The sequence below is a fragment of the Chrysemys picta genome, chromosome 8, assembly GCF_011386835.1.
Source record: "Chrysemys picta bellii isolate R12L10 chromosome 8, ASM1138683v2, whole genome shotgun sequence".
Taxonomy (NCBI): Eukaryota; Metazoa; Chordata; order Testudines; family Emydidae; genus Chrysemys; species Chrysemys picta.
In genome coordinates, this window is record NC_088798.1 from 90,561,242 (window position 1) to 90,572,380 (window position 11,139).

The following is an 11,139-nucleotide window of genomic DNA, read 5'->3' on the forward strand; positions in this document are numbered from 1 at the left end:
GGCAGACTGCTATGGATGATAGAAAGCTGCAGCGGACAGATGTTGTGTGGTGACTAAATTAAAAGTCGGCTTGCCAGAATTTGATTTTTATTTTTTTGTAAGTTCAGTGGCTGATACAGATTTTTATTTTTAACCTTTTCTGATTGATTGAACATTTATTTCAAATCAGTCAGTTTCACAGCAGGGCTGCAAGGGGCACCCTGCAGGGCTAGTGGCTCTGGATCCCTGCAAGCACAAGGTGCGGGAACGGTTGCAGTCCTGGCAGGGCAAAGCGGAGGTAGAGTCCCTGGCCACAGGGGAGGCCATCCTGCTGTTGAATGGCTCCTCCCTGGGGATAGCCCCCCACGCTCCCAGCCAGTGAGTGAGTGAGTGGGGCCATGACAGCTTGGCGGTAGGGGGCTCTATGCTTGGCGGTGGGGCCGGTGTCACTGGATCTTTGCAGGCACAAGGTGCGAGGGAGGCTGCATTTGCTGATTGTTACCGATGGATATTTTAGAGTGTCAGGTGAAATTGACTTTTACTGTCAACTAACCATTTATATCAAATCCTGCCACGCCTAGTTAAAAGCCATCATGCTAAAGTTAGTAGGTGGGGAATGGGGGATTTAACAGCCATAAGGGAGAAGAGATTTTTTTCTGCTGAGATTTGAAAATAGCTGAGTCTATGAAGCAGAGCAAGGCTGTTTCAGTCAATAAGAGTTGCATTAGGAAAGGCTATTGTACCATCAATTGTAAGACTATAGAGGGACAGAACACCAAAGTGAGGTGAGTGTGTGGAGGGACAGAATCACCACCAGGCCAGTGAGTCAGCAGGAAGGGAGAGTAGTGAGATTCCAGAGGGCTTCTCTAAGTAGAAGATGATCTAGAGGAAGACAAGGTGGATGAGGTAGTAACTTAATTGGACCAAGTTCTGTTGGTGAGCGAGACAAGCTTTTGAGCTACACAGAGCTATTCTGGTTACCTGGTTGTCTCGCTCACCAGCAGAAATTGGTCCAATAAAATATATTGCCTCACCCACCTTGTCTCTTTAATATCCTGGGACCAACATGGCTACAGCGACACTGCCTACATCCAGGGGAAGAGACATTCATACCACAGAATCCTGAAAGTTAGAGCTGGATTTATGATGTGACAAGTCTTTCCCGTTCCTTGGGGGCCAATGCAGCATTGTTCCCTGTGGCACATTTTTTAGTGTTCTGTCCAGACGTATTTAACGTGTGCTAAGTGATAGAGTTTCTGCCACTGTCTTGGAAGGCTGCTCAGATATTTGTCTCTGGAATAGTGGCAGAGTATGGAAAGGGACAAAGGAGAGACAAATAAAGAGACTTTATTAGACATTTGAGATGTGCTGTACTTTTTATTGGAACATATGATAGAAGCTGGTGCGTCAGATTCCTTTGCCTTAAATTCTTTTCTTCCTTGTGCTAGTATATTAACACTCTCTGAGATGGACTGGGGAACAGTGAGGGCATGCTTTGGAGCTCCCCTATATAGTAGGTGCACATTTCAAAAGCAATGACTGATGTGTCCTGATGTTAGCACTGTGATGAATCCTTGGAGTATTTCTTGGGGTAGCTACTGGATTAAAATGTAGCAGATTTAAGCTATTTTAAATGGTCTTATACATGGACCTGGAGTATGAAGGGGCTGGGTACTTACTCAAGTAGATAACAGAAGTAGGGGGTTCAGACAAAGTGGGATCAAGGTACACTCCAGAGGAAAATCCAATTGTATTTGTGATACAAATTTGTGGGGATAAAGAGGGGACTCTTGTAAGTACACACCAAATGAGTGACATTGTGTTTAATGTGGTAACTTCATCCTTGAGTAGGGCTGGCAGAGAGAATGGGCTAATAGTGTTGTGAAGAAGTTCCTTTCCCCTTCAACAGGACTGGTAGTTCCCATGCCTTGACATGTAACCATCTCCCCAGCATTGATCCCCCTCAAAATAACCCATTGACTCCATCAAGTACAATAACTGTAAGCACTTACCTTTTCTCTGGGTTTCAAGCTGTGTGAAGGTCTGTCTCATCATCAACAAATCCCTAAACTCTCTCTCTTTTTGTAAATTTCAGATTTGCGCCATTATTGGAGGAACGTTTACTGTAGCTGGGATCCTTGACTCGTGCATTTTCACAGCCTCTGAAGCCTGGAAGAAGATCCAATTAGGGAAAATGCAGTAGCGATGAAACCATTATCCAAGGCTCCAGGGGCAGGAGTAAAGAATGAGAACCCCCCCACACACACACCTGTTTCTGTTTCTTCTATTTGATTGAATCGATACATTATTCTTTAGTCAAGTTATTTGGTGAAGCTCTTTTTTCAACAAATCAAAAATCTGTCTACATTTCAAAGCTCTGAGACATCAGCCCCCTCCTTGCAAAAACCCCCAAAAGGTTTCTAATGTAGAAATTGCATTTATGAATTAACTCTCCAGGATCCTATAGAGTGACACTAGTGTCAGGAGGGTCCCTTATGTAGGGTTTGCAAAGATATGTGAATTCTCTTCCAGCTCTTTCATGCTATTGGAATTGCATGACTAGACAATCATGTATTTTATAAGGCAAAATTATGTATTAGAAGAAATTCTACCCACAGTGCCAAAAAGAGTGATGTGTCCATTGGTGAAGAATGGAAAGTGTTTAGTCCTCATAGCAATCCAAAGGAGAGAGAGGCAAAAATGACTTCAAGGTGTTTTCTTTTTTATTGAAAAGCTCCTCTGTAGGTATGACCCGGTCTAGATGAAATGAGCAAATATGATTAAACCTTTCCCCAACCACCTTCTCCTGGGTAAACTATCTGTAACTGGGGAAGGGGACAGCCTCTCTTGTACTCTTTTTGGATGTAAAAATATTTTCATTTCTTCCCAATAACTGAATATCCAGTCTTGTGTTTACAGATGGCCAAATTGAGTAACACTATTTTATGTGGCCTTTTGTTTTGAAGGGGAATAGTTGTCATTGCAACACTAGCTTTGTATCCTTTTCTCCTGCCTTTTTTAAACACAGACCACCTAGTTTGGAGTCTGCAATTTGATTTGATTTATTTGGAAAGGGTCACCCATACTACTTGTTCATAGAAATGCTGTGCTGTTTTGGGTGGATGTACACAGCCTGATGCCTTGGGCTGTCTGTGTATGTGATGCACACCTGTAAAAACAATAAGCCTGTCCTTTGGTATTTTGGGGTGCTTGCATTCCCAGCACTTTTTAAATAAACTGAACCAGCCCTAGACTGGCAGTTACTGAAGTCCTCTGTCTACTCACAGAGACCGCTCAGGCAGTAATGGGGCAAGCTTTCCTCACAGAGTGGCTCCTGCCAGTATTCCTAAACCCTAAGCATGAAAGGGTAGCTCAGTTTCCAGGCCCTTCATTTAATTCTTGACCTGTCGGAGACCTCCAACAAGTGGGAGTATGAGAGGAGACTTTCTGTCAGATACAGTTTGTATGTGATGTGAACATCAGTCAGTCCACTGGGAACTGGATTTACCCACCATGTGTTCTCCATATGCCCCTAAACATCCCTTCAATCCTTGCACAATGTGTGAATTGCGTGACCTGAGGGGACACACATTTTGGGTGTTCCCGGGTGGCTGCAAATCATAAAACAATAAACCCCAAGTGTGTCAACTTTACAGATTCTGGAACGGGTTAAGGCTTTCTTTGGAGTAGTGTCTATTGTCCTTAGCCCTCTTCTGAAGGTGAAAGTGTCCAAATAGAACATTGTAATTATATGCATCTTGAATATTCCACATTGATGCAAGAGCCAGAAACATTTCAATCTGCCCAGTATGTGTCTGTTGAAATTGTCTCATTGCTTTAGAAGTAGGGAAGATAGCCAATAATTTTTAATCGTATTGAAAAACATCTTTTGGTACCTGCCCTGTAGTAACTTCTGCAAAATTACAGCAGTGGAATTTCCCCTGTTTTTTTAATGGACTGATTGCTATTATTTTAGGTGTGAATTGGATCTTGTAACTTCCTGTATCTGTTAATGTATGGATGGATTTTATACATTTTTTTCCATTTATAGAAATCAAGTTGAAAACAGTACATTTGTCTTCATTTTCGTGTGTGTTTGTGTGTTTTTGCCCACTTGGTGGTGGTTGCTTTGCAGCGGGAACATGGGATTTTTCTAGTATGATCAGTTCTGCTGAGGAATTTCCTCTAATTCACTATTCCCAGCCAAAGCTTAAAGCAAATATGTCCTCGTTTTTCCTCTTGCATTTGGTGAATTTTTGCTCAGAGCCTGTTGGATTAAAGAATTAAAAGGATATGATTTTAGCATCTTTCACAGTGCATCTTTGTCCCACACTTCAAAAATGGAGGTCCTTGGCTATAGGACAGCCAGTTGGGCTGTGTTGGTTTTCAAATAGGTTTCAGCTTACCTGCTTTCTTTCCAAAACAATCCACTGAAATAACCCAGTCAAAGAGCTGTGCTAGTGCGTTCAGTTTTTGCTAGAGGTAGAGCCCCAACAGCCTTCCAAACTCCAGATAAATTTGGAAAAAGGGAATGTCCAGATTTTGACATCACATCTCAGACCTGTCTCTAGGCAATGGATCCACACCCTCTCAAACTTTGCCAAACCAATGCTGCTGTATGTTCTGGGCATCCCCATCCCTTTGCTGTAGCTGACCCATATTTTGGCAACATGAAACCAGATGTCAGAATATGTTTAATAAAGGAGTTTGCTGTTCATCTCTCTCAAAAGAGAAGGTGACTTGTAGCATCCACTTGGCTTTTACAGTAGAAGTCTCTCCTCTCCCCCCACCTCCCACCCCTTTTATTCTGTTTTGTTTCCATACACTAGGAGACACCAGTTAAAATGAGTTAACTGTTAGTGATATTTTAAATAATAATGAAAACAAAACTCAACCAAGCCATAGTGGCAAGAAAAGAGTCAGTGGAACCCCACTAGTCTGAGGTCTAACCAGCATACCCTAAAATTCAAGCAGAAGTTTCCACAAAGCTGTTACATTCATAGATGCTCCGTTTCCATTCCCCTCACTTTGCTTTTACATGTACCTCCATCAAAATACTGATTTGACCGTTTCTTGGAGGGACATCCCCAGACATAAATATTTAGCACTTTTTAAGATGTTAATCTCCGCAGTAACTAAATATATCCTCATAGGCCCCCTGAAACCTGTATTATCCCTATCACACAGTTGAAGAAATGGGGGCCCAGAGAGTTTTGCTTAAGGCCCTGGAGCAACCAGGGTTTCAATTCCCAGATCCATGAAAAGTCCACAGCCTTATGGTGTTTCCTCAAATGTACGTGGAGTGCTAAGGAAAATGGGACACAGGGCTCTCTTGTGGTGCTAGTATTTGGAAGTGGTGGAAACAAATACTCAGAAGAGGTTTGTGCATGTCTGTTTGCAGATGTTTTGCAAACCAGGGTTTAACAGAGTACCAGCTGGTCTAAGTAAGATCACTGAATATTCATTATAGGCAGTTCGGGTACCGACATCTATACTTAAGGTTCCCAAATGCTGTTCATTATAACTAAGACCCAGTTTTCAGTTGCTTATAACTTTGCCATAAAAAGATGGTTCAGGTTAAAATTTTCCTTGCTGGATATCTGCCTCAGACTGCTTTATTTATTTTTTTTAAAGTTTTGGATACAAAGGTTTACTGAATGACGCAGGGCCCTGTGGAAAAAATAGCGTGCAATCATATAATTAAAGGTTCTCACAATGCATATGCATAAAGGTGCCAAATCAGGGTTGCACAGACAATTTTAATTCTAGCATTTCCTAACTTTTGAGTGCTTGACTTAGCAGCCTTTACATTAAAAGAACATTGTCTTTTTGATGTAATCACCACATAAAATTTCACTTCCATTTGCCTCTCATTCCACTAGCCTTGCAAGACCAAGTTCGATGGGGTTTTTCATTTGTAAATGTTTTATTTATTTTAATGAGCTGTGTACAGTGAAATCATTGTAAGCATTCTGACCTGGGTGGAAAGTTGAAATAATAGGCAGCCTCCTTGAATTTTAATTGATGCTGACTCACTACCAGGGCATAAAAATAGGTAGGGCTCAATCTTGGAGGTGCTCAGTCTCCTCAACTCCAGCTGACTTTAGTGGAAGTAGTGTGTTTGCTCAGCACAATGCAGGTTGTGCTCAGAACCTTCCATGACTGACCCTTTTCAATATGTATCTTGCTGTATAAAAGCACTTTTCTCTTTCTTTAAATCCTTTGCAATACAGGGTTATAATGATTGATTGAACCACTGTGTTAATTAGGCCCAGGAGTGCCGCCAGCTTTTTTGCTGCCCTAGGCGGCGGAAGGTCCCGCCCCTGAAATGCCGCCCCCGACAGAGGCGGCGGCAGGTCCCGCCCCCGAAATACCACCGATGACCGGGGCGGCCGAAGATCCGGCCGCCATGGTCGCCACCCCCCAAATGTTAGTGCCCTACGCGACCGCCTAGGTCGCCTAATGGGTTGCGCCGGCCTTAATTAGGCCAGACAGTTTGTCAGGCTGAAGAGAAGAGGTGTTTATAAAATCGAATTATGTAGACAAAGATCATTGTCTTGTTTGAGTTACCACATTCCCTTTAACTTTCATATTGTTTATTAATATCTCTACGTGTGTGACAGTTCAAAATACTGAGAAGGGATCAGGCTCTGCCAGCTTGCAGTTGACCTCAAGCCTGGGTTGAACCCAGGTTTCCAGAAGTGACAATCCTGTGTATGAACTCACTATACTGCTAAAAAGAAAATTGAGAGTATTACAGAAGCTGTTTTTATTTATCTGAGTACTACAACCTATCAGTTTACAAGTGGCCCCATCAGGTAGGGCAAAACACAGTCATGCTTCTATAGTGCTTTTCATTTGAAGATCTCTTAGGGTATGTCTACACAGCAGTCTGGAACAAGCCTTCTAAGCCAGGCTGACACAGTTGGGGTAGCGGGGCTCATGCTAGTACTCTAAAAATAGCAGCATAGACAGCACATTGAAGTTGAAGCTCCAGCTGTGGCTGATACCCATCCCTCCCTTAGGTTTCAGAGCCCAAGCTCCAGCACAAGTGGCCATTTCAAAGTGCTGTCTGTACTATATACCTACTTCTAGAGCACTTATACAAGCCCTGCTAGCCAAAGTCTATTGAGCCAGGCTCAAGGGATTGTTCCAAATGGCTGTGCAAACAGTGCTTTGCAGATTTTAATGACCTGGCATTACCTCCCATCACAGTGAAATTATTTGCATCAGAATACATTCAACTATGGCTGTAGCCGAGCTAATATTAGCTTTACTGAATACTGCTGCAGTTTAAGGGTGTCTGTACAGCATGCAGGTAAGGCCTTGGCTACACTTGCAGCTGTACAGCGCTGTGAGTTAAACCTGTCTTCGTACAGTTGAGTAGGGAAAGCGCTGCAGTCTGTCCACATTGACAGCTGCCAGCGCACTGTCGTGGCCACATTTGCAGCAATTGCAGCACCATTGGGAGCGGTGCATTATGGGCAGCTATCCCACAGAGCACCTCTTCCCATTCTGGCGCCGTGGATTGTGGGAAGGGGGCATGGGTGCAGGGGATTCTGGGTCCTGTCCCAACGCCCCGTGATGCATCGCTTCGCATCCCAGAAATCCCTTTGTTTCCGTCCACCTTTGGTGCCATCTTTCAATGGTTTCTGTGCAGTGCGATCTGTCTGCGGGAAATGGAGCCCGAACTGCTGAGGCGTATGCTGACGAGTCTCGCCAGCACATCACGTTTGGCTGTTGAACTATTCCTTAAGATCCAAAGTGAGAGTGAGGAGTCCGACGATGCTATCGAGCCACGTAACGCGTACGACACGAAATTGCTTGTGGCATTCACGGACATGCTCAGCACCGTGGAACGCCGTTTTTGGACTCTGGAAACAAGCACTGAGTGGTGGGATCACATCGTCCTGGAAGTCTGGGATGACGAGCAGTGGCTGCAGAACTTTTGGATGAGAAAAGCCACTTTCATGGGACTGTGTGAGGAGCTTGCCCCCACCCTGCAGCGCAAGCACAGGAGATTGAGAGCTGCCCTGCCACAGGAGAAGCGGGTGGCTATTGCAATCTGGAAGCTGGCAACTCCAGACACCTACCGGTCGGTCGCAAACCAGTTTGGAGTGGGAAAGTTGACCATTGGAATCGTGTTGATGCAAGTTTGCAAGGCCATTAATTGCATCCTACTCAGAAGAACCGTGACTCTGGGTAACGTGCAGGACATAGTGGATGGCTTTGCACAAATGGGTTTCCCTAACTGTGGAGGGGCGATAGATGAGACGCACATTCCTATTCTGGCACCACCCCACCTAGCATCCGAGTACGTTAATCGGAAGGGGTATTTCTCTATGGTTCTCCAGGCGCTTGTGGATCACCGTGGGAGTTTCATTGACAATAACACAGGCTGGCCAGGAAAGGTGCATGACGCATGCATCTTTCGGAACACTTGGCTGTTCAGGAAGATGCAGGCCTGGACTTTTTTCCCAGAGCGGAAGATCACAGTAGGGGAAGTTGAAATGCCCATTATGATCCTTGGAGATCCCACTTACCCGTTAATGCCGTGGCTCATAAAACCCTACACAGGGAGCCTTGACAGCAGCAAGGAACGGTTCAACTACAGGCTGAGCCAATGCCAAATGACTGTGGAGTGTGCCTTTGGCCGTTTAAAGGGCCACTGGCAATCTCTGTATGGGAAACTGGACTTGGCCGAACACAACATCCCCGCGGTTATATCCGCGTGCTGTACCCTCCATAATATTTGTGAAGGGAAGGGTGAAAGCTTCACTCAGGCATGGACCTCCGAGGTTCAACACCTGGAGGCTGAATTTGCAGAGCCAGAGAGCAGGGCTATTACAGGGGCCCAGCGTGGGCTGCAAGGATTAGGGATGCCTTGAAGGAGGAATTTGAGGCTGAAAACCAGCAGTGATATCTGGTGCCCTGCACGGGAGTGAAGTACAATAGTTCCAGTCTTTAGGAATCAGTGTTTGCTAAGCAGACTTGCAGTGCCTGTTTATTTCCTGGGCTAAGGAATCTTTTACTTTATGCAATAATAAAGAATATTTTCAAAGCCAAAAAATCCATTTATTGAAAAGAACATTTATTTATTGAAAAGAAACACAACTACTTGGGAATCAGAAAGGGCAAGGGGGTGGAGTGGGGAACGGTACAATCACAGATTTGCGTATGTCCTGTCTGGTGTGCTGTGCAGTGAGTGCTGCACTTCAGGATAGCTACACTGCATGGTGATGGGGGTTGAGTGCAGAGGGTAAGGGTCGTGGTTTTCAGGGCTGGGTGGTGAAGATACTGGTGTTGGAGGCAGCTGGGGCGTGAAGAACCCGGAAGTTGGGGAAAGTGGGTTGGAGGTAACAGTGGGGCACAAGGGAAAGAGTTTTGGGACAAGGGCTATGGGGGGTGGGGGGTCATTTGCGTTTGTGGTACTACTCCTTCTGCATGGCTACGAGCTCCTGGATAGCATCTGCTTGGCGCTCCAGGATGCTTATGAGCCAATCCGTGTTTTGCTGCCAGTGCTCCGTGCTTTGGCGCCGGTGCGCTGTGTTTTCCTGGCGGATCCTGCTTTCTCTCTCCCTCCAGTACTGTGCTTTTTCATTCTCTTTAATAGATTGCCGCATCATTTCTTGCACCATGTCTTCTTTGGTTTTTCGCGGTCTCTTCCTGAGTATTTGCAGTCTCTGAGCAGGCGATAAGAGGGACAGCTGAGGTCTCAAGGTTGATGTAGCTGTATAGGCAAAATGCAACATTTAACAGAGGCAGCATTGTTTATACCAGACAGAGTAATAATTCCCCCCGCACTTAAGGAGGGCACACACAGGGTCTACACAATAGCATAATTTTCCCATCCCAAACAGAGCACACATAACCCATGGGAGCCTCAAAATGGTGAGTAAGGGGGACTGATTGTTTCAGGGCTGTACTGTCCTCTGAGTTTCTGTGCCTTGGGGAGAGCCAACAGCTTCAGGGGGCACCTACATTGAACACTGTCCCAACATTTTCCACAGGAGTTCGTCCTAGACGATATCTTGCTGCTGAGGGTGACCTGGGAAGCAAGGGAGGGTCTTCTACTGCAATGCGGCTTCCGCCCTGGCCCGTATGCAGCTTGCCTGTGTGCAGCAATGGTACCCTCGCGGCACAGTGGCACAGACACGTTAGCCTGGCTGGGACAAGGACCACGGTGGCTCGCCCGATAAACCTGCGCAAGCGCATTGCACACGTTCTGGATGAGACATTCGAAGAGATTACCGAGGCCGATTACTGCGATGTGATAAACCACCTCAATGCACTATTCCGCATCTAGGCATGCATGGCTAACCCTCCTCTCCCAAAGAGCCCACACCGAAAAAATTCCTTCCCGAAAAAAAAACGCTTACCAGGAACCTGCTCTTCTGTTTGTCCTCCACCACGTACCCGCCGCTGCAACGAGCTACCTTCCTACTGGCTCGAGAAGAGCTCCTGGCTGCATGCCTCCAGGGATTCTGGGGTGTTTCCATCCGCCCCACCACCCTCACTCCTCCTCCCACACCGGCTCTGAAGTGTCCATGGTGGTGCTCAGAGTGGAGATGGGGTTAACCCCAAGTATCGCATCCAGCTCTTTGTAGAATCGGCAGGTCGCGGGGGGAGCACCCGAGCGGCTGTTTGCATCGGGGGCTTTGCAGTAGGCACTCCGCAGCTCCTTCACTTTAATACTGCACAGCATGGCCCCATTCCATGATGTCTTTCGATACCTTCCTGAAGGTATCGTAATTCCTACGGCTGGAGCGCAGCTGGGACTGGACAGCTTCCTCCCCCCAAACACTGATGAGGTCCAGCAACTCGCCATTGCTCCATGCTGGGGCTCACTTGGCGCATGGAGGCATGGTCACCTGGAAAGATTCGCTGATAGCACAGCACGCCACGCCACGCCACGCCTGGCTGAGCAAACAGGAAGGGGATTTTTAAAATTCCCGGGGAATGTCAAGCGTGGGTCACATAGTTGGTTACCTGAGGCCAGGGCAGTAGAGTTTGAACTGATGACTGGAGTGGCTAGAACAGGCATTGTGGGATACTGACGAATACTTCTGGAGGCTAGTCACCGCGCATTGGGCGGCCACACTGGCGCCGCAGCGGCGGCGCAATACATGGTATTCCTCTCGGGGAGGTGGAGTATATGCA

The 11,139-nt window shown here is 46.2% G+C and overlaps 1 protein-coding gene across 1 annotated transcript in view; it reads left to right on the forward strand.

Annotated features, from left to right (window-relative positions):
- ERGIC1 (endoplasmic reticulum-golgi intermediate compartment 1) overlaps positions 1-4,281 on the forward strand; it is a 101,416-nt gene extending 97,135 nt beyond the window's left edge. The window contains exon 10 of the mRNA XM_005298054.5: positions 2,075-4,281. Coding sequence (XP_005298111.1) covers positions 2,075-2,182 — 108 coding nt within the window. The 3' untranslated portion in view covers positions 2,183-4,281. The remainder of the gene's footprint in view (positions 1-2,074) is intronic.
- Positions 4,282-11,139: the final 6,858 nt, after the last annotated feature.